At 54.4% G+C, this 26916-nt stretch overlaps 1 protein-coding gene across 9 annotated transcripts in view; it reads right to left on the bottom strand.

Annotated features, from left to right (window-relative positions):
- Positions 1 to 26916, bottom strand: part of NPRL3 (NPR3 like, GATOR1 complex subunit) — a 39377-nt gene that overhangs the window by 2803 nt on the left and 9658 nt on the right. For 5 of the 9 annotated variants that reach the window (XM_077762736.1, XM_077762737.1, XM_077762738.1 and 2 more), the window contains 8 exons: positions 24514 to 24643; positions 23397 to 23471; positions 17493 to 17646; positions 14873 to 14954; positions 7551 to 7688; positions 6476 to 6632; positions 3001 to 3107; positions 2416 to 2545 (listed from right to left, as the gene is read on the bottom strand). In XM_077762736.1, coding sequence (XP_077618862.1) covers positions 2416 to 2545; positions 3001 to 3107; positions 6476 to 6632; positions 7551 to 7688; positions 14873 to 14954; positions 17493 to 17646; positions 23397 to 23471; positions 24514 to 24643 — 973 coding nt within the window. Of the gene's footprint in view, positions 1 to 1933; positions 2050 to 2415; positions 2546 to 3000; positions 3108 to 6475; positions 6633 to 7550; positions 7689 to 14872; positions 14955 to 17492; positions 17647 to 23396; positions 23472 to 24513; positions 24644 to 24780; positions 24910 to 26916 lie in introns of all 9 variants that reach the window. The other 4 variants (XM_077762734.1, XM_077762735.1, XM_077762740.1 and 1 more) reach the window with 2 other exon arrangements.

The following is a 26916-nucleotide window of genomic DNA, read 5'->3' as shown; positions in this document are numbered from 1 at the left end:
CCCGGGGTGGCAGGGGGGGTCAAGGGAAGGCTGGGCCCCCGCCACTGCCCTGTTCCCCTCCAGGGAGGACGGGAAGCTATGACCCAAGACATGACCCCCACAAGTCATCCCAGATGTAAGGACTACACGAGCTTCAGGGACCCCACCCCAGAATACAAGGTTCCGCATTTCTGAAAAGGAGCTCTCGGCTGCTGGCAGCCTGCAAGTGGGCCCCCCGCCTCCCGCCCCAAACCTGGGCCACCCTGGCGCCCGGCCTTGAGTGCCCAGAGCTGAGGACCAGGACTGACTGCACAGGGGCCCTTGCTCTGCCTGGTCTCGCCCAGGCCACTCAGCCCTGTTGCTCACGGCCCCACCACACAGAGCCAGGCCTAGGGGAGCTCCCTGCAGTGGCCTGGACACTGCTCTGAAAAGTCCTCTCCTTGGGTCAACCTGGGGGCCAGCCCAAGGACAGGGAGCTGTGATGAGTGTGTGGTCCTGGGACGGCCACCTTTCCAGGGGCGGCCACCTGACCAGGGGCAGTGAGGAGCCCTATGCAGACACGGCTGAAGCATGGGTAAGCAGCGAGGTCCATGCTCTCAGACATACGTATCTGCCTGACCAGAGGTGGGGGCAGGGGGGTCCCCTCCTGGGAGAGGATGGCTGACCGGGAATGGAAATAGGGATGTACCCTGGGCAAGTTATGACCTGGTCAAACCAAATAAAATTGAAGAGGACTGTGAAATAACAACTTAAAATCAAGAAATAAACCAAAGAGGCTTCACAAGCACTCAAGAGCACGTTCCAGGCCCCAAAACAGGAGGTGTGACAAGAAGGTGGCCTCAGGGGCACCCGGGTGGCTCAGTCGGTTAAGCATCCAACTTTGGCTCAGGTCATGATCTCACGGTTCATTTGTTCGAGCCCCATATGGGGCTGTATGCTAACCTCTCGGAACCTGGAGCCTGCTTCAGATTCTGTGTTTCCCTCTCTCTCTGCCCCTCCCCTGCTTTTTCTCTCTCTGCCTCTCAAATGTAAAGAGATTACATTTAAAATTAAATTTAATTAAATTAAAAAAGAAGACGATGGGGTGCCTGGGTGGCTCAGTCGGTTGAGTGTCCGACTTTTGGCTCAGGTCATGATCTCACGGTTCGTGGGTTTGAGCCCCGCCTCAGGCTCTGTGCTGACAGCTCAGAGCCTGGAGCTGCCTCAGATTCTGTGTCTCCCTCTCTCTCTACCCCTCCCCTGCTCACGCTGTCTCTATCGCTCTCAAAAAAAAATTTTTAATTTAAAAAAAAGAAGATGAAGAAGTAAATTAAAAGGGGGAGGGGGAGGAGGAGAAGAAGGAGAAGGAGAAGAAGAAGAAGAAAAAGGCCTCCGCCTAGGACTGTGCAGGACCAAGCCTAGCTCCGTCTGGGCCCCTTGACAAGGGACAGGGCGGCCCCCCAGGCACGACCTGGAAAATCCATCCACCGTCCAGACCATTAGGAAGCTTCTGCTGGGCCACAGATGCAAAGTGTGTCTTTTACTCAGCGGGCACAGCCTGGCACAGTTCCCGGAAACCAAAGGGCCCAGGAAGGCCGGCCTTTGGAACTGTCGCACTCAACATCCAAATGAACTCAAGAACCTGGGTCTCCATCTCATTCACAACTTGAGAAAGGAAAGGGTCTGCCTGGAAGAACTGGTTTCACTGAAGAGATCGGTCACTTATGAAAACAAATACTTTACTCTGGAAGCCGAAGCCTTGAGAACACGTAGCCCCATCCCCAACACCTTCCCCATCCTGGCTCTGTGCTCGGCCCCTGCCCAGGGTTCTAGAGCGCCAGGCATTCAGCAGAGGGGAGGCAGGCAGAGCCTTGTCGTCGGGTCCAGGCTGCCCCCAGACCACAAGCCCCACACCTCCTTGGACGAGCCCTTGCCACACTCAGCAACCCCACCTGGCCCTCACCTTGGCCCTCACCTTGCCCCAGGCCCACTGGGTCCTGTTCCAGGCCTGTCGTCTCCAGATCCCTCTTGGACAAGGCGATTCTGGGGACCAGTCAGCCCAGAACTTAGACCCACATACCCTGTGGTCACCTGGACCATGGAGGGGAGAGAGCAGGATGGCAGGGCCCAAGTTCAGTGAAAACAAAGCTGAGTCTCCACCCCACCCCTACCCCCAGGAAAGGTCACCACTCTCCTGCCATCTGGGCCTACTGACTGTGTTGTAACCCCGAGAACCACTCACACAGCCAGGGTGGGCTCCACCAGAGTGGGGGTGGGGGGCGTGGGACTGCCCAAGTGTCTGCAGGTGGCCCGGCTGGGGAGCCAGCTTTTTGGTCACCTCGGCACGGCACGTGGCGCCTACAGAGGCAGCCCCCCCTCCCCCAAACCAAGGCTGAGGGTGCAGCAGCACTGGGGGCTCTGGGGTGAGGGACGGACACCAGGACTCCTGTGACTTACCTCCTGCACCGGGGGGGCGAGGGGGTTCCTGAATTCTGACAGGGAGACGGGCAAGGAGAACTTAGCAAGGACAGATGGCAGGTCGTGAGCTGGAAACTGTCGGGTGAACTGCTCGGCCAGCGGAGAGAACCTGGGGACGGGGGAGGCGGGCGTGCCCGTGAGCTCGGCAGGCCTCGCCATCATCTCATGGCGTCTGAGCCCTCGCTGTGAGCTCAGGGCGGGCAGCAGGAAGGCTCAGCGCAGCAGGTGGCCTAGGACGGGTGCAGTGAGGGCAGAGCCCAGACGCTTTCCCTTGAGGGGCACCAGGAGCAATGGGCACAGGCCACAGCCCCTCTGAGCACCCCCAGGTCAAGACCGAGGCTCCGACCCCCACCCAGGCACCCCGTCCAGACCCCACCGGCCAGCGGATGTGGAGGAGCACAGGCCCTGTATGGAAGCTCGGAATGCCAGAAGAGCACACGCCCAGCGCGGGCCACTCAGTACTGGGTCAGGCCAGAATTGGGGCCTGGACACAGCAGAGGCCAAGCGAGGGCCCGGCTGAGCAGAGCAGCACAGTCCGGGGCTCTGGTGGCCAGAGGTACTCACAGACACACGCTGGCGTTGGGAGAAAGCATGTAGACGTTGTTCTCACACAGCGGGTAGATGATGATGGCCTTGCCCCAGTACACCAGGTGAGCCGCGAGCTGGAAAACCTGCAGGCAGTGGGGGCTGGGACAACCCTGCCTCGGGCCAGCCCCCCCCACGGAGCTTGGCACAGCAAGCACACAAGCCTGATCATCACTGGCTGGTGTGCGGTTTAGGACCCGGTGGTGTCCAGGCTGACACTGAGGAGAGGTCCCATGAGCACGGGTACGTGTGAGGTGCCCAGGACCAGGGGGTCAGCTCAGCTGAACAAGGGCCTTGGCTGGACAACCTGGCAGAGGCCAGCACCCTGCTCCCACCAGGACCCCAGCATGGGGACGGGTCTCCACATGGCAATGGGCGTGGGTCACATGAACCTGTCCTACACCTCCTGCACCCATCCCTGTGTGTCCTGGCATCCCCGGACCACATTCCACTGCCCGGCTCTCCTGGCTGCTCAGACCAGATGGGCCACAGACAGACGAAGATGCCAGGAATTCCTTCCAACTTCAAGAGGGGAGCCCAGGTCTGAGCGTGCGGCACTGCAGCCCTTCAGGGCAAGGCACTGTGCAGTTTTTAAAAACTTTTAAAAATGTTTATTTATGAGAAAGACACACATAAAATACGAGCAGGGGAGGGGCAGAGAAAAGGGGAGACACAGAATCCGAAGCAGGCTCTAGGCTCTGAAGCCGTCAGCACAGAGCCTGACACGGGGCTTGAACTCACAAACTGTGAGACCATGACCTGAGCCAAAGTCGGACACTTAACTGACAGAGCCCCCCAGGTGCCCCCACAGTGAGCATTTCTAATTCTGCATCACCCAGGTGAGCCTGCTGCCCCTCTGTGCCGTCACAGAGTGTCCCCAAGTGGGCGAGTCACCTCAACCCACACACAAGACCAGGGATACTGCTAAGTCCACCTCCACCTCATCTTGGCAAACAGGCACCACCACTGCCAACACGGCAGAAATTTCAGTTCCTTCACTTACCGCTCCTGTCTCTCATCCCAAGTCCCACTGAAGCTCACTCCGAAGCAAGGACACGCCCATCTTCTTCCACCTGCCATCACCCTCNCCATGCAGCCTGAGCGCCGTTCTGGAGACCAGAGGTCTAACTCAGATCACAGGGTGTGGTGTGGCTGTTAGCAGGACCACTCTCCCCGGAGACTGCCTCCTGCAGCGGCAGCCTTCCTTGGCATGTGCATGTGGCCACATCCCTCCAGTCTCTGCTTCCAGGGTCACATCCTCTGCCCACTTCTTATAAGGACAACTCAGGTTACCGTCCATCTCAAGATCCTTTATCACCTCTGCAAAGTCTCATGTGAGGGTGCATCCATAAGACCTGAGGATCAGGATGCGAAGATCTGGGGGGCCATTACTAAGCCAATCATGAGAAATGGACACTGTGTTAATTTATACACATAAAAAATCTGGAGGAATCTACCGTGGTTACTCTGAGATACAGGATCGCAGTGGTTACAATTTGTGAGTTATACAAATCTTTACTTTAAACAGCATGTTAATTTATCAAGATTAAAAAAAAGCCCAAAATAGGGGAGGTAGGTGGGGTGAAATAGGTGAAGGGGATTGAAAGTGCACTTATCTCGATGAGCAGAGTAAAATATGGACGGCACACCTGAAACCAAACTAATACTGTATGTACGGAACAAAGGGGGCCTGGGGGGGCTCAGTTAACCATCTGACTCGATTTCCGTTCTGGTCATGATCTCACGGTGGTGACACCCAGCGCCATGTCAGGCTCTGTGCTGACAGAGTGGAGCCTGCTTGGGATTCTCTGTCTCTCTCTCTTTGACCCTCCCCCACTTGCCCTCTCTCAAAATAAATAAATAAAATAAAAACAGATTAGATTAAAACAACAACAACAACAAAAAAGCCCCAAAATATTTACTTTGCCTGGGATGAAACAAGAGTTATTTAAGACTTTATGTCTTCTTCAGTAACCTCTATACACCATATGGGGCTCAAACTCATGACCTCGAGATCAAGATTCACATGCTCTCCTGACTGAGCTGGCCAGACGCCTCGGAAACATGACTTAAGCTGACATCCCTCCAGGGGGCCATTCATGCTTGAGGCTCCCGCTAGGCTCGGCCAGCCTCTGCTCTTCATGGGGCCTCCACTGGGCCACACCAGCAGGAAACCCTGATCTGAAGCGGGCTCAGTGTGGACGGTTATGGAAGGAAACAACAGCCTCTCCGTGGCAAGGCGGGGCCGGCAGGGCGGGCGGCGAAGGGGTATCGCTAAGCTTTGTCTTTGTCCAAAGAGACCGAGAAACTTGAAAGCTTTGAAAGCTCAGCCTGTACTGGTCAGAACACAAGCTCTGCGGTGTGTACAAAACAGCCCAAACACTGAAGGTTCCGTCTCGTGGATGCCATGAAGGTGAGCGGGACGTGATCCTCACTGAGTCCCACCTTGTCTATGAGCCCAGATGCACAACAACACAACCAAATAAACTCTCTCAAGGGGCAGACAAAGACCATGGGGTAGAAACTGGGAAGGACTTATTCGGGATGGCAGAATCCAAAAAGGCTGCTTCGAGAAGCCAAGGCCTGAGAGTCAAGCTCCTACACACTGCCAAGGGCCAAAACCACAGACAGCCCCCCACCCCCCCCCCAAGAGGGCCCAGGCAGGCCGGCCTCCCATCTTCCTCCCCCACCTGAGAGAGCTGCTGCTCCGTGGCCAGGTCCTGCTGCCCCCTGGTGGCCACATGGTGCGCACTATCACCAGACCCGGTTCTCGCCCTGGGGCTATCACCTGGAAGGCACCCTGTCCCAGGGCCTCCAACTTCTCTCTGTGCTTCTCTTCACTCCCTGGCCCCAACCCAGGCTCCAACCAGATGGCAGCCAGGACGGAGGGGCCCTCTACCCCATCAGAAACGGCAGCCCGCAAGCACATGGCTTGGCAGGAGGGAGCACCTCACACAGAACACAGGCCTGCGTGCACACAAGGTTAGGTCCCGGTTCTGCACACGGGCTCTCGACCGAATTTCCTGCACTCACCTCCCACACCAGCCAAGTGGAGATGTGGTCCTGGCTGCTCACACGACGACACCCTGCATGCCCCTAGCCCTGGCAGCCTGTCCTCCACATCTGCCCAGTCACCCGGCATCTGGAGGGCCTCACGCCTCACAACCCTTGGACACGGGGACCACGTCAGTCCCACAGCCAGTTCACACAGCCTGCCCTGAAGCCAGGCCTGCCTCAGATTCTAGAACTTGGAGCCAACCTGGGAACAATCCATCCTGCCACGGCAGGCCACACGGTGGAGCCAGGGACGCGGGGACGCAGCACACAGGCAGCCTGCTTTCCTAACACCCGGACCCCCTACCTTCAGCCGGGGGCCGTGTGTTTTGACACGTCCCCCTCTCCCCCCAGCCATTCTCCTGCACTCGGGGCTCTTCCCAGGCCCCCAGGGGGTTACCTGAAGCAAGGCCAGGTCTGCATCCTGGGCCAGCTGCTGCAGATTCTTCACGGCGGACGTGGTCTTGATCACACGCACCAGGGCCGGGGAGCAGTCGAGCGGGAGCTCGGCCAGCAGCGACTTCTCATCACTGAGCAGCAGCAGGGCATGGTAGGGACTGCGGCGCAGAGTCACAGGTCAGCAGGACACGTGAGCAGCCGGGCCTCCGCCCTGGCATGCACCCCTGAGTACGCAGACACTGAACCGGGGAGAAGGGGCCGCCAGAAGGAGAGAAGGACAGTATGTCTAGGGCCTTTAGGGAGCCACAAGGATTACAGTCACCTTCAGAAAAAACGAATGAGAACAAAACAGGAGGCCCTTGGACCAAACTCCATCTCCCACCTCTGGGATTGCCCTGCAAATGTTTGTTGATTGAAAAAATCCATGACTCTTTTCTAAGGTAAGAGTCCCAAATGCGGGAAAAGCAAAATCCTCACCACAGACTATGAATAGAACTACATAAAAACGTACTCAGCAAGGAAGCCCAGGAGGAAAGACGTGGACTTGGAGCACAGATTAGGCGAGGGAGGGAGGCCGGCCTAGGTGGTGCCTTGCTTTCTCTCACTGCCAAGTTTGCTGTCATGTGCCCACATTTCTTTTTTAGTTATAAANCCAAGCTTAGCTCTTTCCTTGCAGGAAATCAGTTACATTAAGTGACTGAGTTCCCAAAAGTTCTGATTCAAATTCAAGAGGTCCAGTGAACACTGCTGTGATGACAAAACCCCTTCTAGAGTCTGGCTTCCCGCCAGGGTGTCTGGTCCCTATAGCCCTGCTCAGGCCTGAGGCGAAGACCCTTGGCACGGGACCCCAGGCCGTGCCCAGGAAGGCTCAGGGGAATCCTGGGGTTGGTCATCTCTGGACCAAACCAGACCCCAAAATATGTGCTTTTATTTCTATAAACAGTAGAACCTTGCTGGCCAGTTCCTGTGGCAGAAAGAGGAAAAGAGAATTCTCAGAGAGAACCAGCAAAGCCTCAGGCAGAAGGCAGAAGCTAAGACGAGGCCCGAGGGGCACGAGGGGTGGGGCAGGCGCTCACCGGATGGCCTTCAGGCTCCGCTCGATGGCCTCGGGTGGGAGGAGGCTGGCGGCAGCGCAGTGGATCTTATGTGGCAGGCAGAAGCCCACCTCCAGCCAGCTGTTGATGTGGAGCCGCACCACGCCCGATGTGCACAGGCTGCGGAGAGCAGGCCGTTACCGCTGGGTGCCACGGGGAAACTTCCGACCAGACACACAGCCCCCACAGAAACCCAAGTGTGCTTCCTCCCGGCACGCTGCCGGTCACAGGAAACTGCTGGGGCCAGTGATCGTCCTTCCAGACCCCAGGATACTCGAGAGGAGAAAATGTATTAGGAACGCAAAACGTATCTCCGGGAGCCCTGGGATCTGCAGCCGCAAGTGCCACGTTTGGAGGGCAGCGTCTTCTCTGTCCCCAAGGCTCCCTGTGCCAGGGCTCTGGGACAGCCTCGTCCACACAGTGGGAGCCAGCCCCTTGCACGCTGATGAAGGCCCGAGCACAGCGGGGCAGCTGAGCAGGGCAGGAAGGGTGGGGGTGCCAAGGCCCTGCCTTGCTGCAGATGCCAGCGCTGCCCAGGTCCACTTCCTCCTCTTCTTCCAGGACCAAACACGGCAATCCTGTCCCTGACTCCTCGTTTCTCCTAAACCCCACCTCAACCATCCCACCCGCAGGGAGGTACGAGGTCCAGACCTGCTCTGTACCAGCCCCCGTCTGCCCTCCCCACTCAGACCATCGTGGTTCCCACCTGGGCAGTCCCGGTCTGAAGCCCCATATGGCCTGCTTACTCTTTTCTGACCCTGTCTCCTACCCCGGGCCATTTGAGCCACCCCCTGTCCCGGCCGCTCCACAGTTCTCAGCCTCAAGGACTCCCTCCAGGTGCCCTGGCTCCTACCCTGTGTCAGGTCTCAGCTCCCGCACCACCTTCTCCGGGAGGTGAGCTCTGACCCAGCCGCAGGCGATCTGACTGCCGTGTGATCCTGTGTGTCTGGACGCAGTTTCCCCAACCAGAGTTCAGGCATCAGATGTGCTCCTGTGTTTCACTAACTGCTCCCCACACGTCTGGAGAAGTGTGGGGTGCTGGGGGGCACTGAGAACCACTGCATGAATGGAGGACGGGAAGGGGCCCCGGGAACCCGCTGCTGACTCTGGGTGGACCATCTCTCAGTAAGGCCCTGCCCGGAGAACAGGCTTCTGGTGGCTGCACAGGGGGGACGGTGGCCTCATACACCCTGCACCAGAGAACCACATGCAAAAGAGCTGTTTCCAGCAGGTCTTCTGAAACCCTCCAGTGAGAAGCCAGCCTGACTGCATCCACAGCCCCGGTGCTGAGTGCCAACACCACTCGGTGTCTGACACAGATACAAAGGCCCTGTGCCTGCTCCTCGCCACACCCCCGGCAGGTGGACAAGAGAGGGGATGCATGCTCACTGTCAAGGCCTGTCCTGTCCTGACCCAGCTCTTCCCATCACAGTCCAACTCCACTCTGCTATTCCTACCTGGCTGGAGGCCAAGACGCCCACATCCAGCCCAGTGCCGGCAGGGGGTGCTGTGGTCCTCACTGCTGGCACCCACAGGCTGTTCTCATCTCTTCCCTGAAACCTCAAGCAGCAGACCGACTACCACGAGCTTCCCCATGGGTCCACCCAGAGAGCTGGGAGCATTTGTGGTCAGCAGTTTTCTCAAGCAAGGAAGGTGCAATGAGAAAAACCACTGGGAAGAACGCAGAGCACATCCGTGACCTCCACGGCCCGAGGGCTCCTGCCAACACCACTGTCTGCTCGCTGCCAACGCCCCGCAGCTCCCACACACTCTGCCTGCCCTGCCCGCAGGCGTCAGGAAGGATCCCCCCCGCCCCCCGCCACACTCCCAGGACATCTGCACCACCGAGCAGTCCACGGAGGGAGGGGCAGAGCACCCCTGGGTGCAGGGGGGAGGGCCACAGGCCATGGCTGAGTCTAGAAGGCGAAGGTTTGGTCCCTGGTGAGGCCACAGTCCCTCAGGGTGAGCACTATGAGTGGGTCTAGTGAGTGTCATAATCTAGGGAAGAGACCCGGGTCCTCCCCCGAGGCCCCAGAGGAGGACACTGCTCTTGGCTTCTTCCAGAATGGGGTGCTACTAAGTAAATATGAGCAGATGGAAACCCCCAGAGCCTCACCAAGCTTTGGGCAAGGGTCTTTGCAGGGGGACAGCTCCCATCAAACTCTGAGAAATAGCCTCTTACAGAATCCAGTTCACACCATGAGAGAGTGCTCCAGCGGACGAGATTCTCAGCACCCGCGCACAAGAGGGAAAAGAGTGAGGAAGAGCAGGGCTTGAGGGAGACGGAACTGGAAAAGCTAACAGGTGCTGGCCCCGCCTCCATTTCACCATGAACCTGGACAAAAAGGCCGCTGGAGTGAAAACAAAGTCTTTCTATTCTTGAGCTGCCCTCTTTAGGGTAGATCTCAAAGTAGCAGCTGGAACACTGCAGAATCCAAATTCAACACTGAGATTCCTGTCATTTCAAACGTAGCTGTTACTGCCCCCCACCCCCTGGGGCTCCGCAATGCCAGGGGGCACACTGGCACGAGGTCCTCTCCTCCGGGTGGGAGAGGCGCTCCCAGGGTGGTTCCCGGGTCTTCGTGGGGATTTTACTCCACTTTTCCAGGCATCTGCTCACCCACCAGCCACTTCCACCCATGGAGTACTGCGCACCGGGACGAACCGTGGAGAGCCCCTGGAACGAGTCGGTAGGAGGAATATGCTCGCCCACCACCCAGAGCCCCCGGGGAAGCCCTGCCAGTCCCCCTGCAGCAGGACAAGAGCCAGGAGTGGCACTGAGGTCTCCCAGGAGGAGGGAAGAAAAGGTTGGTCTCTGTTTCTAAAGTACCATTTGGTTTTTTGTTCTAAAGCCTCCAGGGTAGAGGGAGCCCACCCTCTGAAAATCTCTGAGGCTACAGTTCATTTATTGATTTCTTATTATTGAAGTAGACTTGACATACTGCATTGTATCAGGTTCAGGTATTTGACAGTTCTCTGTGTCACTCAGTGCTCACCACCATAAGCGTAGTCACCACCTCTCATGTTACTAATGAGCATCCTCCTTATTATGCTGTATAAAGTACAGTTTTTAGACAAGACTCTTCAGCAGAGCAGGGGTTTGGGGCCTAAAAGTCTCCTGCTATGTGTGTACTTCTATTTCCATGGCAGTCATGTTTGGCCTGGAAACACGGTACAAAAAGCACTCCCCCCAACGTGAGGCTTATCCAACCCATCACACAGTTCTGGGCCAGATAGGGTCGCCCAGCCCCACCTGCCATGCGAGATAGACGCTCTTACCAGGCCCGAGTCCTAAAGCAATGACTGTGCATAGCATACCCTCTAAGGCATGCTCTTATCTTTCCTATCCCAGATGGAAATGTACGGTGTACAAGCTTACTCCATCCCCCTCACATCTCACTGCCTGAGGACGAACTTCGGCTCCTAACCTTTAGCTAACAGCTGAAACGCCCTGTCTGGTCTCCCAGGCAACCTTCTTCCTGCCAGTCTAGCACCTTCTGGTCACTCTGGTCGCACACACAGCCAGGCTTCCTAGTCCAGGGAGTGGACGGTGCTCACAATCCCGGTGCAAGTAGACACCAGGAGGCCCGCCTTGACATTTCAAACAGAAGCTTATATATGTGTGTTTATGGGAAAAGGGGGTCTGGGGGCCCATCTTTGCTCTGAACGGGCAGCAGTGGGAGGCGCCAAGAGACTAGCAGAGTCCCCGGCACCACCTGCCTGGCCACGCCCCCACCACAGGCCCCATTAACTCTGAGAACTGCAACAAACACTTGGTCAAACCACGGAACCCACAGTCACAGGACTGCTTTGCTCACCCTCTGACCACCAGTGGACAAGCTGCTGTGCCTCCCCCCACGCCAAGCACAAAGTCTGTGTTGAAGGAAGTGCAGGGGCGTCTCTAACCTCATGTCATGGGAGACACCACCTGACAGTCACACAAATGAGTGGGACACTGTCACTGAGATCGCCAAGCTCCATGGGGAGACACAGAAGCTAGAACAGTGAGGGTGGACTCCTGAGGGATTCATGCTGCCAGCCTATATGCACGGACACTTAGGTCCCGGGGCACAGGGCCACCAGGCTAGTCAACCACACCACAACCCTGGATTTTAATTAAAAGAGCAAATCCAGAACAACTCCTTTGAGAAGTCTCACCCCAGTCCCTAGCCTCCACATCTCACATCTTCCGGTCTCTCACTTCTGCTCGGATAAAACCCTCCCCGGGGTTTTCTGGAAACCTGCTGGGAAGCCGACAACGAGAGAAGAAAGCGCTGTGTTCGATGCTACCAGATCAGTCATGTAAACTCAAGTCTCTCTTTCTCAGCTCCAAGGTAAGTCTACCCTTCAGCAACAGGCCAGGCCAGACCTCAAGGCAAAGGGAATGCCACAGGCTGGGGGAGCTCCTGGGCAGTCACAGAGCCAGTGCTGTCGCCAGGCTGGGACAGCGGGGAGGGGCAGGGCGCCACTGTCCCTGGGACTCCCTCCAGAGAGGCACTGTTGCCAGCTTACCCGAGGTGGGCCCCAGGCCCCACGACCTGAGCAGGGTGGGGTCTGGGAACAGGAAGGGTAGGTGGGGGGTTACCTGGAGAAAAGAGGATCCTGAACACTCACGCACCAGGATGCCTGGGCGAGAGGAAGGCGGGCAATTGCTCCACGGTGGACTCTGGGAGCCTTTTCTTACCCAAAAAGGATTCCTGCCCTTCTTTAAACTAATGCCCACTAGGGGGCGCTGTGCTGCCTCCAGCTCTGAGCTGCCTCCGGCGGGTCAACTACCCAGGACTTCATTCCCTCCAATTTGCGGTTCAAACATAAGAAATTGCAGTCCGTTCTTTCTCTAGACATAGTCAGTATGGTCCCGGTTTGATGTTTACTCTCTCGCCAGGCTGGGCTGAACTGTGCTGTGGTCTAACCCTAGCTCACGAGTACAGGGTCCCGCTCGGAACCCGGCAACATTTCTCACAGACGGGATCTTTGGCAGCTGCCAGCCCAAGGCCAGAGCAGCACTTATGCTCCAGAGACAGCTTCAGTGTGGTCACAGGCGAGGTCATGAGAGGGAGACAGGCGGACTACAGCCCTAGAGACCCCGTTCCCTACCACCCAGAGGCCCACACCCAGTGGTCCCCGAGATCAGGACAAAGGCACTGACTCCATCACAGGGGACAGCTCTGCCTCCTACATGACGGCGTCTTTCCTCCCAACAGAGCCGAGCTGGGTCTGGGGAGAGCTGAGGAAGGAAAGCTGAGACGCGCAAACTCAAGACGATGCACAGAGCTGCACCCAGACACAGCTATGCCGGACCCCACCCCCCGCCCTCAATGCGGGAACGATCCCAAAGCTCACTGAGACCCTATGCTGGCAGAGCTGGAGACAAGACAGCTCCTGTGTCGCTAGTGGGGGGAAGGGTACAGCCTGAGGCACAAGCCCCAAAGGGAAATGCACCGAAATTACTAGTGTATTCTACCTATTTGGCCTGGCCCTTCCACTCTCAGGAATTTACCATATAAACAAACAGGCACACGTGCACTGAGCAGTGGGTCTTACTGCACCAGAGGCTGGTGCGAACTCAATGCCCAAGGAAGAGGCCTGGCTAACCACGCAGCAAAAAAAAACCAGGGTCCCTGGGTGACTCAGTCAGTCAAGTGTCTTTTGATTTTGGCTCATGTCATGATCCGAGTCATGGGATGGAGCCCCACACTGGCTCCACGCTCAGCAGGGAGCCTGCTTGGGATTGTCTCTTCCTCTCCCTCTGCCCCTCCCCCACGCATGCTTTTGCTCTCTCTAAAGAAAAAAAATTAAAGTAAAAAAAAAAGAAAAAAGATAAAGTCCTTCTTTACCAATACAGACGGGAGGCCAAGCTACGCTGTTAAACAAAGCAGGCAGAGGCAGGCAGGCGCAGAGTGAAGGGAGAAAGGCGGTCTGCGCTAAGCCCCGGGAGACCGCACGCAGCACATGGCTGCCTGCTTCCCTGCGTCCTGCCACCAGGACAGGGACCTGGTGGTGGCACAGCAAGAAAGAAACTCAACAGTGATTTTCAAACTTGATGGATATGTGACCTTGTCAAAAGCTTCAATTAAAACAACAGAAAGAGGGGCGCCTGGGTGGCTTAGTCGGTTAAGCGTCCGACTTTCGCTTGGGTCATGATCTCGCAGTTTGTGGGTTCGAGCCCCGCGTCGGGCTCTGTGCTGACTGCCAGCTCAGAGCCAGGAGCCTGTTTCAGTCTGTGACTCCCTCTCTCTCTGACCCTCCCCTGCTCACGCTGTCTCTCTCTCTCTCTCCTAGAAATAAATAAAACCAAAAAAATAAATAAATAAATAAATAAATAAAACAACAGAAAGAATAAAAATCTCCAAAATGCTCCTAACAACGATCACTGGATGTGGGACTACAGATGGGCCTTGTTTTCTCTTTATTTTCTTAGATTTCCTAAGCATCTACAACGAACACGTATTATTAGTAAGATCAGGAAAATTATTAACATCAAAAAAAAAAAAAAAGGAGAGGATGCTAGAGGAGCCACTTTTCTGGGTGTGGGTGATGTGTGGGGCAGCAGCCACAGCTCTCGGACCCAGCGCACCTCCAGGGGGCAGCGTGGAGCCTGCCGGGACGGAGCGGAGACCCGAGGAGGCCAGGAGAGGGTCCTGGGCTGCGCACAGGGACAAGGCCCGGGGACAAGGCCCGGGGACAAGGCCCGGGGAAGCCCGCACCTCCACGCGGTCTGTGCGGCAACATGCCGGGTGCCGGGCGGTCCCTTCAGCCGTGCGTGACGGCCCCTTGTGAACCAACAGTCCTGGAGCAGAGCGGGAAGGCAAAGCTTGCAGGGGGCCTGTCACTTGGGTGCCTACCCAACCCCCTACTCGCCATCTCCCACCTGCACTGCAGATCAGGGTCAGGGAATGGTGGATACCCTTTAAAAGAGGTTCTTTGCTTGTCCAAAAAGAGAGACATGGGAACACCGATATAATCGGAACTGTTAAGACCCGCGCGTCTGCCGACGTCTGCTGCCTTCCTACACTCAGGCCCCAAGCCCCGAGTCCCTGAGAGCCGGGAGGAGCACCTCTGACCTTCAGTTTCCTCATGAGTAAGGTAGACAGGCCCAGAACTTGGCACTGTGTCGTGCTGACGTTGCATCTTTTGACGCAAAAGACTTTCAGGCTCTCACGCGTGACTTCAGGTTCCGTTCTGGGAGGGACTGCCCCAGCAGATGGCCTCTCTCGCCCCCATCCCGGTAGCACCGCAGGAGAAGAGCTCAGGCAACAAGGCCCACAGGGAGAAGCACCACGCAGGTCCCCCGGCTGTCTTACCTGTCATAGGCTTCCTTGAGGTCCCTGGCCAGCTTGCACTTGGGCAGAATGTGATGGAACGGAGACTGAGGACTATCATTTGCTGCAGAAATCACAACACAGAGAATTTAGAGCCTCCAATGCAAGGAAACTTGAAAAGTCTGGAATGGAAAATACCTTTAAAACTGAAAATAAATTTAAAGCCATTTTAAACCAAATACGAGGCCATTCCCTACTGCTTTTCATAAAATCTGTGCATCCAGGTGAAATAACATGAGACTTAGGCTGCTCTGTTTGACAGTCTTTATCTGGAACATCTGTGTTTAAACTTCACCACTGCTGCCCCTGAGCCTGCAGCACTGGACAGTCCAGTCCACTGGCAGCCGCCGAAGCCCCCCTCAGGCCACCAGAGCCACCTTCCACTTGGTGGGCAGGTGCTTTCACACCTCGTCGTCCTCGTTCACACCAATGCAATTTTTTAAAGTTTATTTGGGGTGGGGGGCAGACAAAGAGGGAGAGAGAGAGAATCCCATGTTGGCTTCAGGCTCAGCACAGAGCCCGACACGGGGCTCAATCTCCCAAATCATGAGACCAAGACCTGAGCCAAAATCAAGAGTCAGACACTTAACTGATTGAGCCACCCATGCGCCCCTAATGCAATTTATTTTTAGGATCAAAAACCTTTCATTAATCCTTTCTCATAAATGCCTTAAAAAAATGTTTAAGTTAAATTACATTTTTAAAAAATTTCCGGTGATGGGGCGCCTGGGGGGCTCAGTCAGTTAAGCGTCCGACTTTGGCTCAGGTCACCATCTCACGGTTCTTTGGTTTGAACTCTGCATTGGGCTCTGTGTTCAACTCAGAGCCTGGAGCTGCTTCAGATTCTGTGTCTCCCTCTCTCTTTGCTCCTCCCCCACTTACGCCCCATCTCTCAAAAATGATTAAAGATTAAAATTTGCTGTGATAAAGTTACAGACTCTAAAGAGAATATTTTTTTAAAAAAATAGAACTTCTAGGAGCACCTAGGTGGCTCAGTCAGTTAAGTATCTGACTCCTGGTGCTGATGCACTGGGGCACATGTACCCCAATGTTCAGAGCAACACTCTCAACAGTAGCCAAAACATGGAAAGAGCCTAAGTGTCCATCCACTGACGAATGGATCAAGAAGAAGTGGTTTATCTATACGACGGAATACTACATGGCAATGAGAAAGAATGAAATCTGGCCATGTGTCGCAACATGGATGGACCCTGAGGGTGTTATGTTGAGCGAAATAAGTCAGGCAGAGAAGGACAAATACCATATGTTTGCACGTATAGGAGGATTAGGAGGAACTTAACGAAGGACCATGGGGGAGAAGAAGGGGGGAAATGGTGGGGGAGAGGGAGGGAGGCAAACCATGAGAGACTCTTGAATGCTGAGAACAAACTGAGGGCAGATGGGGTGGGGGGAACAGAAGGCGGGTGATGGGCATGGAGGAGGGCACTTGTGGGGATGAGCACTGGGTGTTATGTGGAAACCAACTTGACAATAAACTATTTAAAATTAAAAATAAAAAAAGTACCTGACTCCTGATTTCAGAGTAGCTCATGATCTCTTGGTTTTACAGTTTGAGCCCTGAATCAGGTTCCACACTGTCAGTGCAGAGTCTGCTTAGGATTCTTTCTCCCTCTCTCTGCCCCTTCCCCACTCAGGCGCGCACACACACACTCTCTCTCTCTCAAAATACATAAACTAAAAAAAAAGAAAAAAAAAAAACTTCTCGATTGTTATTAACTAGTACGTAACTGGCCAAAACATGATGATACATTTTGATAGCTGTCAAATATAAAAAGCAAATTTTCACTGGAAATGCACGTGAGTCAGACACTTCATGTATGGTGATCATTACTTTTACTTATTGCTAAAATTTGACTGGGTTCACCTTCAAATCTGTTTCTACTTCTCTCTTTTGTTACGTAGGCGCTGACTGGAGACGGATGTGGAATGTGTAAAAGGTAGGCCTTCTCTGTGCTTTGAGGTATTTACAGAATGCCAAAGTCTACAACATGATCTACTGCCTATTTTCCTGATCTATGTTTTTTGGAATATTTTTTTAAGATTTTATTTTTAAGTAATCTCCATACCCAACGTGAGGCTCAAACTCACAACCCGAGATCAAGAGTCACATGCTCGACCGACTGAGCCCAACAGGAACCCCCTCCTCCCCGGCAATAATTATTTTGATAACTCAATCAGGTTCTTCAATTTAGACGAAAGCAAAGAACTGGAAACGTCCCTCTTTGCTAGCTCGAAGCTCCCGCTGGCCCCTCTACATGTCCTCCTGCCACAGGAAGACATGGCCAGCGGAAGCAGGGCTGGGTGGGCAGTGCCCCACCAGCCTGAGAAGCCATCCTGCCGCAGCTGGGGGAGGGAGGAAGTACAGGCGGGACATCCCTTTTAGCGCATCAGGTCAGGAGAGCTGCTTTCCAACTGTGCTCCTTGGGGCATCCTCCTGCGCACCCAGGGAAGGTCGCGTGAAGGTCACGTAACCTCCTGGTGCCTCAGTTTCCACATCTGCCAACCCAGATTGGGGTCCCTGCCTCAAAAGGCTGCCTCCTCTGTGGCGGGGTGGAGGCGGAGCTCCTCTTGCCACACTCACCATCGGCCACGGCGGGCACCTCATCCTGCAGCGCCAGGATCAGCTTGGCCTCCCGGGTCAGGTACTGGCAGCGGCGCTCCTCGTGCTGCAGCACGGTGGCGATGCGTCGGGAAAGGCTATGCAGACAGTTTATCACCGATGGGTCCGCGTTGGCCTGCGAGAGAGTAGGACCCGTGACTCAAACGTAGCGTACGTACTCAGGTAGCACACGTGCACAGGAGACTCACACCGTCTAAGAATTCTCTCCCAGTCCACTGCTGCCCCGTCTCCTGTTCCCCTTTAGGGTCCGGCCACAGACATCACTGCACTCAGCATCCTATCCTGGGAATCGATGCCTGGATGGTGACACAGAGATGGTTCTGTGGGGTCCCCCAGCTGGCGGGGGGACACGGGCATTTCCAATGAGCAGACAAAGGCTCCCATGCTGCGGGGCCCCACATCAGGGCCGTCCAGGACAGCATGCTACACATCAGGCATCCACTCGAGGCCCAACAGAGGCAGCCCACTGGGGCAGCTGAAGGCACAGATCCCACCTCCCACCTGCTGCGTGACCCACCTGAGAACGCTCAACAGTGGCACCTCCCTCTCCCATTGGTTTGATAGAACCCACGCAGAGCACGGGCCCTGGCAGTGTTGTGGCCACCAGCGTGCCGCTCACTGCTGGTGGACAGGCCCAGGCCATGTGATCACACGGGTGACAGGGAGGGTAATAAGCAGAAGCACTACACCGACTGTTCACTACACGCTGTGTGCAGAAGAGGCCCTTTCTAGCACGAATAAGCATGGCTAACAGAAGCTGTCAGCAGGACCCAGGCCGCCCCCTCCCCACAAGCGCCCCTGGCACCCAGGTGCTACCCCTGGAACCTATCAGACAGGGGAGTGAGGCCAGGCAGGCACACCCACCCAGGCCAGGGTGGAGGCGACAGTGGCAGGGTCTCGGAAGAGGCCCCACAGAGCAGATAACGGGCAACTCATGACTAGGTGTTTCAGGAGGCCCCCAGGGTGCTGAGTCATCCTAGCTGTGGGGTGGGAGGAGGGAAAGGGACACATGGGACCACTGATTAAAACCTCTGCTACTGCCTCCCCTCCTGTTTATCTGGCAGGCAGGGCCCCGCCCTCTGGGTGTCCCCCAACACCCCCACCTTCGGGACCAAAGCCCGCCCTAGACTCAGTAAACACCATCACCGCCTGGTCCTGGAGAGGTTTTCTAAACTCCAGGCAGGTTTCACGTTCGCAAAGAGAGCGTGCACCTGGCAGCACGCCTGCCGCGCCGGGGAGAGGCCTGGACACCACTGTCCCGCTGTGCCCACTCCCCCTCCCCGAGGCCCCGGGCAGGGCAAGGACAGCCCCTCGACCGTGTTCTCCCGCAAGACTGTGGAACTGTAGGGCCCAGGTTATAAAGTACGGACAACTGCTTTAAAGCAACATACACTTTTAGAAAAATCAGTGTGAAAATACTCTTCGCAGCGGGGCGCCTGGGTGGCTCAGTCGGTTAAGCGTCCAACTTTGGCTCAGGTCATGATCTCACGGTTCATGAGTTTGAGCCCCACGTCAGGCTCTGTGCTGACAGCTCAGAGCCTGGAGCTGCTTCAGATTCTGTGTCTCCCTCTCTGATGCTCCCTTGCTCACGCTGTCTCTCTCTCTCTCTCTCTCTCTCAGAAAAAAAAAAAAAACTCTTCGCAGCAAAACAGAAGGGGAATGATCTCTTGTGCGTGGTTATTCCCGTGAAGATGTAAAAAGTCACACCCAAGCGCCTGACCCTATGCTCAAGGTCCCACTGGCTGGGACAGGGCCATGTTTTAAGCCACCTGTGCTACATTCCCAGGCATTGGAGGGGGTGTGCTCACCCAGGCGAGGCCCGGTGACCTGCTCCGGGAGGGCGTGCTGGGATGCCCTGTTGGCTTCACAGGCCTGATACCACTCCAGGTGCCTGCAGCGCCCAAGGCTGCGGCCACAATGAGAAAGCCACCACCTAGGCCGTGCCAGTCCTGAGGGGGAGCTCCGAGAAACACCACACTTGCCCCACGGGTGGTGTGAAACAGCGGGAAATGTAGGGGGTCGCCTGGGAGACTTTCCTACTCCCAAAAACGTGTCCCCAAATGACATGAAGCCTCAGAGCAAATGTCCAATTTGCAGGCAACACAAGAATGAAGAGGAGGCACGATGAGCTGAATTCCCACATGGGACAGTCAGGGAGACAAAGCAAGAGGGGGTCCTAGGCTGGCAGAGACCAGGTTTTCATGCTGGTCCAGGCCAACTGGAAAAAACAGCAACTGAGGACAGTGTCCACGGACTGGGCACGAGTTGACAACAAACTATGGCAAATTTTGTCAGGCGTGGAAGGCATTACGGGGTAAAATAAATGTCCATATTTTAGAGAGATGCTGTCTCAAGTACACAGAAGTGACCAGACATGAGGTCTGGGACTTGCCTTGAGCGCGTGAGCAACGAGGTGGGATGGAGAGACCAGGGTGGTCTGTGGTGGCTGTGCGCAATCAGAGACGGTTGTGTGAGGGTTATCCAACTACTGTCACTAATCTGGGGGTGAAAACTTTTCAAAGTGAAAAAAAGGTATACGCTTTTATAGGACTACTAAAAAGTAGAAAGAAACCTTGTCTACCCTAAAATATCAACCCTTTGCTACTATGTAAACTCCTCCCACTCTTCAACATTACGGCCTGTGCGAGCTGAAGGCCTCTGCTGCCTTGTTTCCCGCTGCCGCTACCAACCGCAGTCCGTGCATCCTCCCCAGGCTGTGGCTCCCTCCTCCTCACCTCTAACCGCCCAGCGCTGCCAGGATAACAAGCACTGCGCTGTCTAATCATTCCCCAACCACGGATTCCACAACTACCCCCTGCCAAATTTTTGTCACAAAAGTCGGCATACAACTTTAAAACCCGCTTGTTTTCTTGACCGCTACATCCAAGGGTGTCACGCCTTCTGCTGTCACAGGCTGTTCCCCAGAGAGAGGGCCTGTCTGCCTACGTCCGGGCTGGGGCCGTGGCTGCTTCTCCCTGCCCATCCCACAGGGCTATCGGTACTGACATGCGGACAGCGTTCATCAGGATTTGTTTTTTTGTTTCTTGCTTGAGTTCTCGTTCTGGAAGTCTGCATTATGTAATTTCACAAGTCAGACCCTTGTATTACTTACATCGGGAAAATGCCGAAACTACAAAAATAAAGGTCTCCTCTTGGAACCTCATGCCTCAGGGACAGCCACTGTCAACCAATCTTTTTGTCTTAACACGCACTTTTTTTTTTTAGGGTTTTATTTTTGAGAGAGAGAGAGAGGGAGGGAGGGAGAGGGAGAGCGCGAGCAAGTGGCGGAGGGACAGAGAGAGACAGACACACAAAATCCAACCGGCTCCAGGCTCTGAACTGTCAGCACAGAGCCCCACGTGGGGCTCGAACTCACAACTGGTAAAATCATGACCTGAGCCAAAGTCAGATGCTTAATGGGCAGAGCCACCCAGGAGCCCCTATGGCTCTTCATCAGCAAGGTAGGCTGGTTTTAAAAATTAAGCTCCATTATAAAGGAACTTTTTGGTTTTGAGCCATTCATGCAGTGAATGTGGTATAGTCTCCACACACAGAAACGCTCAACATAAAATAAGCACCTTGAGACTAGAATGCTATCCGATCGCATAGGTGCCCTCTCTGCTCAGCCTCATTTCTGCCGCTCTGAAGGCTTTCAGAGCACACACCGTTCCTGGTCACTGAGATCCAGTCACTCCGTCCAGGACACTCCTGCAAAAAGCCATCACGCAGATCACCTGTGCCCAGCCAGAAAGAGCTACTGAATATTTTGGTGAAAATATTCACCAAATATTTAGTGGGATATTTCAGACTGGGATATTTCAGAGACATCTCATTATCTAATAGTTACTAAATATATATGAATTTCCTAGGTAATTCAAAGTTCTTTCATAATATTCGCCAGTCTCTACCCAGGGATGCTTATTTGGATCTCTTCTATTTTGTCAGCTTTACTGAAAAGGAATTTCCTCTAACACAACTTCAGACAGCACTGGGAACTGCCTTAAGAAAGTATCAGCATCAGGGAGCCTGGGTGGCTCAGTCAGTTAAGCATCAGACTTCAGCTCAGGTCATGATCTCATGGTTCTGGAGTTTAAGCTCCATGTCAGGCTCTGTGCTGACAGCTCAGAGCCTGGAGCCTGTTTCAGATTCTGTGTCTCCCTCTCTCTGCCCCTCCACTGCTTATGCTTTGTCTCTCTCTCAAAAATAAACAAATATTAAAAAAATTTTTAAAAAAGAAACTATCAGCTTATACACACACACACACACACACACACAAGTATATATACATAAAGGAAAAGGAAAGGAAAATAACAGGAAGAGAAGTTGGAGCCCTCACACATTGGTGCTGGGATGTAAAATAGTACTGCCACCGTGGAAACAGTCTGGTGGTTCCTCCAAAAGCTATGATCCGGGAATTTCACTCCCAGGTATATACAGAATACCAAAGGGAAATGAAAACACGTGTCCATACAAAGCATATGGACACAAATGTCCATAACAGCATCATTCATAATACTGTATTGTTGAACATATATTATTCTTTTACTTATTTATTTGAGAGAGAGCGTGTGTGGAAGGGAGGGAGGGAGGAACAAGCAGGGGAGGGGCAGAGAGAGAGAGGGACAGAGGATCTGAAGTGGGCTCTGTGCTGAGAGCAGAAAGACCAATGCAAGGTTCGAACTCACAAACCATGAGATCATGATTTGCACTGAGGTCGGACACTTAACCAACTGAGCCACCCAGGCGCCCTGAACATACACTGTTCTTAATAGGCCAAAAGGCAGACACAACATAAACATTATCAACAGATGAATGAATAACCTATGGTTCATCCACATGACAGAACACGATTTGGCCATAAAAAGGAAGGAAATCCTGATACATGGGACCACGTGGGTGAATCTCAAAATTCTTATGCTAAGTGGAAGAAGCCAGACACCAAAGATCACATATTGTAGGATCCAATTTATGTGAAAATGCAGAATAGGGGTGCCTGGGTGACTCTGGGTTAAGCGTCCGACTTCAGCTCAGGTCATGATCTCACGGTTCTTGGTTTCGAGCCCTGTGTCAGGCTCTGTGCTGACAGCTCAGAGCCTGGAGCCTGCTTCAGATTCTGTGTCTCCCTCTCTCTCTGCCCCTCCCCTGCTCACATCGTCTCTATCTCTCTCTCAAAAATAAATAAAAAATTGAAAAAAAAAAAGAAGAAAGAAAATGCAGAATATGTAAATCCACAGACACAGAAAGCAAATCGGTGGTGGGGCGCCTGGGTGGCTTAGTCGGTTGAGCGTCCGACTTTCGCTTGGGTCATGATCTCGCGGTTCATGGGTTCGAGCCCCGCATCGGGCTCTGTGCTGACTGCCAGCTCAGAGCCTGGAGCCTGTTTCAGAGTCTGTGACTCCCTCTCTCTCTGACCCTCCCCCTGCTCATGCTGTCTCTCTCTCTCTCCTAGAAATAAATAAAACATTTAAAAAAAAAAAAAGAAAGAAAGAAAGCAAATCGGTGGTTTCCAGGGGCTGAGAGGGGAGGGAAAATGGGGAGTAACTGTTCTCCTTTTGGGGCAAAGAAAACGTCTAGAACTGATAGTGGCAGTGGTTACACAACAGGGTTACTAGATGCCACTAAACTACACTTTAAAATGGTTAAAATGGTAAATCTTATATTATGTGTATTTTACTAAAGAAAAAGGGGGGGGATATACTAAGGGTAGACTCTTCCGGCAGCCAAGAAAGGGCCTGGCAACAGCTGGGTCAGTTCAGCAGTCTGAGCTCTGAGCCGATGACTCACCAGAAATGAGCTACTGCTCTCCCCGCCCTTCCTCCCTGACCCACCCACCTGTGCTCTTCAGCCATTTGCACACTCACTCACCCTCAGTGCAAACACCACATTAAAAAGAATCATGGTGGGAGCTTCCCTCTTCGGAGATGGGTCTGTTTTTGAGCCCTGCAGAAGAAACATAATGCTAATGAATGAGAGCTACCACGTCCCAAGAAATATCTTGTTTAGTGCTATTCTTCAGGCACAGGTAAAGGTTCCAGAATACATCCAACCCAGAGAAAAACAAAGCCCTGGGGTCTTTGAGAAGTGACCAGCATCTCTGTACAGGCAAGTGCTGGCAGCCTAGACAGTTCGAGACAGGGCTGAGACCAGAGGGGGCAGGGCAGGGCCAGGACCCAGAGTGACAAGACTACCCCGGCCAATGGAAGTGAGCTGAGGTGTCCATAAGAGACAAGATGGGGAGAGGCGCAAGCAAGCGGGAGGCTCTCTGCCAAGATGCTCCGTCACTCAGGGGCATTTCCCGTGTCCACCTGGGTCCTCGCAGGCTGCCTCGGCCAGGTATGGCGACCACTCGGGATGGTTAAGAGACCGGACGATGCGCAGAGCCAGCACAGAGCATGCTGCTGCGCTGTCATGCAGCCAGCCCAAATCACAAACACCAAGGGGACACCAGTGCTGCCACCAGGGGGCACAGGAGTTGGGGGGGCACATCTCCCTGGGTCATCCTCAATGGGCTCTTCACCATCCCTGCTTGTCACTCTACTTCTGTAGGGTGTGACTCCTGACAGACTGTCAAATCTCCCCTGTCACTCACAGGTCATCAGTGGGGACATCCTTCCATGGGCTTATTCATGGGAAAGATTTGAGGACTGCAATTTCTGGATCACATAAATGGAGCTAAACTTGATACTGTCGTATCAAAGGCCTGATTCTGATGAGTGCGAGGGACTGCCTGGCAGATTCTGGTGTGCAAAGGCCCTTGGGCAATCATGCACTGGATCTTGTTACAGCCCCTCAGTACTGTAACATGTCACTCATCACAGAACACATAGAGAGTTTAGCACAACAGTAAGAACTAAGCGACTGATCATATTGGCTATGGTATCACAGTAAGAAAGGATGCTTGTACCATGTTAGGAACACACATCTGAGATATAAAGAGGAAGGCCCTGTCAGGAGAGACCCTGCCCGCCCGGGGATGCCATACCTGCCCCAGGGCATGCTGTAGCAGTGTCGGGTGCCCAACAAACCGCACGTTATCAATCTTCAGTTCAAATTTTTGGCCACACATTTCAGACTTGGTTGCCAAAATTGTTGCCAGAATAACATCTGAAAACCTTAAAATGATGACAGGGTAGAGTGGAAATAAGTAAACAAAGCATCACAGAACCCCCCCCCCCCACCTGCCCTCAGAGGGGAAAGGTCTCAGGACCCGGCAGCGTTGTGCATGGAGGGATCTGCCCCCACTGCTGACCTGGAGATTTCTGTCAGTTTCCCTTCTGAAGCAATCCCCAAGATCAGGGACATAAAATCACCAGAATTACAAGGTAAAAGGCATGAGAAGCATAGGCTGAAGGCACATGCTGTCATTTCTCGGCATGCTCTATGAAATTCAGGAGAGAAACGAGTTGCAGTTTGCTTTTAAAGGGAGGACAACAGCTGGAGCCAGCACTACCCCGAGGAGCCGCTCATCGAGGCTCACAGACATGTTGGGGGGGTTCCCCCAACTGGCCCAGGTTCGCAGGGCTCCCGCCACAAGCCCCAGGGCCTCCCACCCCAGGTGTGGAAGGGCGAGGGGACGGCACTGACTGCAGGGTGTTAACCACCTTCCTCACAGCCCGGCTCTCCGGCTGTTCACGCACCCGAGTCCCTACCAGGGCTGAAACTTCTAAGATGTGCGAACTATGCAGAACCAACGATATGACAGGAACGTGGGCACGCACGGGACCGGATGCCACGGACAGGTACGAACGGCTGCAGTGTGACAGCAGATCTGGATACGATCTCTGTAAAACTGCAGAGCTCACCCTTTTTCAAGATGCATCTGTACACTTCCATCTCCCCACTGGCAACCCTGCTCCTTCCTGCCTGAAGGGGTCCAGATAAGGGAAAGTCAGCACAGGGAGGAGAGTGCTGGGGGTGCAGCGAAGTCTTATCTCAGAGCCCAGGCTCCAGGGACCTGCGCCCTAGCGACAGTGATAGACGGTATCTGATCCAGAGCCAGGAGGGAGACAAGTCTCATGCTCATTTCTCCACCTGGAAAAAGCATCTCTAACGTCCAGGTCAGAAGGGCACACTGTGTCGGGGGAGGTGGCTCCAGCTCCCCGCAGGGCACGCTCAGCCCCTGGGCAGGGACAACCCTAAGGTCCTGAAGTGGCCAATGAGGACAGACATGCCATGTGCATCTGGGGCGTTCCCAGAGGAGCTACAGTGACGTAGGGACCACACGGGATGTCTCTCTCCTGGAGGAAGTGCAATGGGGGGAGGAGGCACCTTCCGAGTCCAAAAGGGAAGGTGGGCTCTGGGCTGCTGCTACAGTTCAGCTCTGAGGCAGCAAATGACTGTGACATAAAATGGTCTAGGAAGGGGGTCATCGCTTTAGCTCCTTAGGCCCAGCGGGCCTCCATGTCTAACGTTAGAGGCGCAGCTTGGAACCAGCCTGGAGCAAGAACCTCGCTGCGGTCAACCAGCACACGGACAAAAGCAAGACGGGCAGTGCTGGGACTCTCTCCAAGCGTCTCCCCGGCAGGCAGGCCGAGCCTAGCGCTACGGGGGAGGGCGGGGGGAGCTGGTCACTTGGCTTCCAGCCCTCCCCCAGGACCACACGGCCCTGCAGTGTCCACACAAACCAGATGCGAGGGGTGTGGTCGGAACAGGCTGCCCTGCCTCCTGCACCGTCAGGACTGCGGCCGGGCCTCCCGGAACCAGAGTTGTGAGACACGTTCTGGAGACGTGGGACCCACAGCTCAGGCCCTTGGCTGCCCAGTATGTGTTGCTCCTTCCCAGAAGTACTGCTCTCTGGAGTGAATAAACCAAAGACGGCAGGTTCCAGAGCACTAGACCAGAGGCACTATGCGCTTTCTTCAGAAAACTGTGAATGGCTTGCTGTGCCCCGTAACTCCCATCTGAGGGATGCAGTGATGGTGAGGGAAGGCTACAGGACGATAAAACCCTCACAGATACTTCTGCTCTCATAACTGATTCAGTGCCCACACTGCACACCCTATCTGAACAAACACTACCCCTCCACGGAAAGTGATAACGGATAGGAAAACAACTTCCTACCATTCCAGAGGGTTTGCTTTTTCTTGTGATACCCACAAATCTCCACTAAAAACCTCTGCTCTGTCATGAAGGGCCACAGACAGGCCACAGAGGACCAAAGACCACTAGTCCAGGAACCTACGTTTGGCTGTGAGGGGAGTCCTGAGATTTGGAGGCAAACAGTAGCCACCCAGTTCACGTTTATAGATAATCCAAATCCAAAAGGGATCTTCCCAAGAGGCAAATAAAAAGCACTCCCCCCTCTAGGTTCAGAAGGGGCAGAACAGAGGGAGCTGAGTGGAGAGCCGTGTACCGCAGAGGCTGAAAGCCACACAGCCCTGAGTGC

Source organism: Crocuta crocuta, unplaced genomic scaffold (genome assembly GCF_008692635.1).
Source record: "Crocuta crocuta isolate KB4526 unplaced genomic scaffold, BGI_CrCroc_1.0 scaffold234, whole genome shotgun sequence".
Taxonomy (NCBI): domain Eukaryota; kingdom Metazoa; phylum Chordata; class Mammalia; order Carnivora; family Hyaenidae; genus Crocuta; species Crocuta crocuta.
Note: the sequence above shows the minus strand (reverse complement) of the source record. Positions and strands in the feature narration are given on the sequence as shown.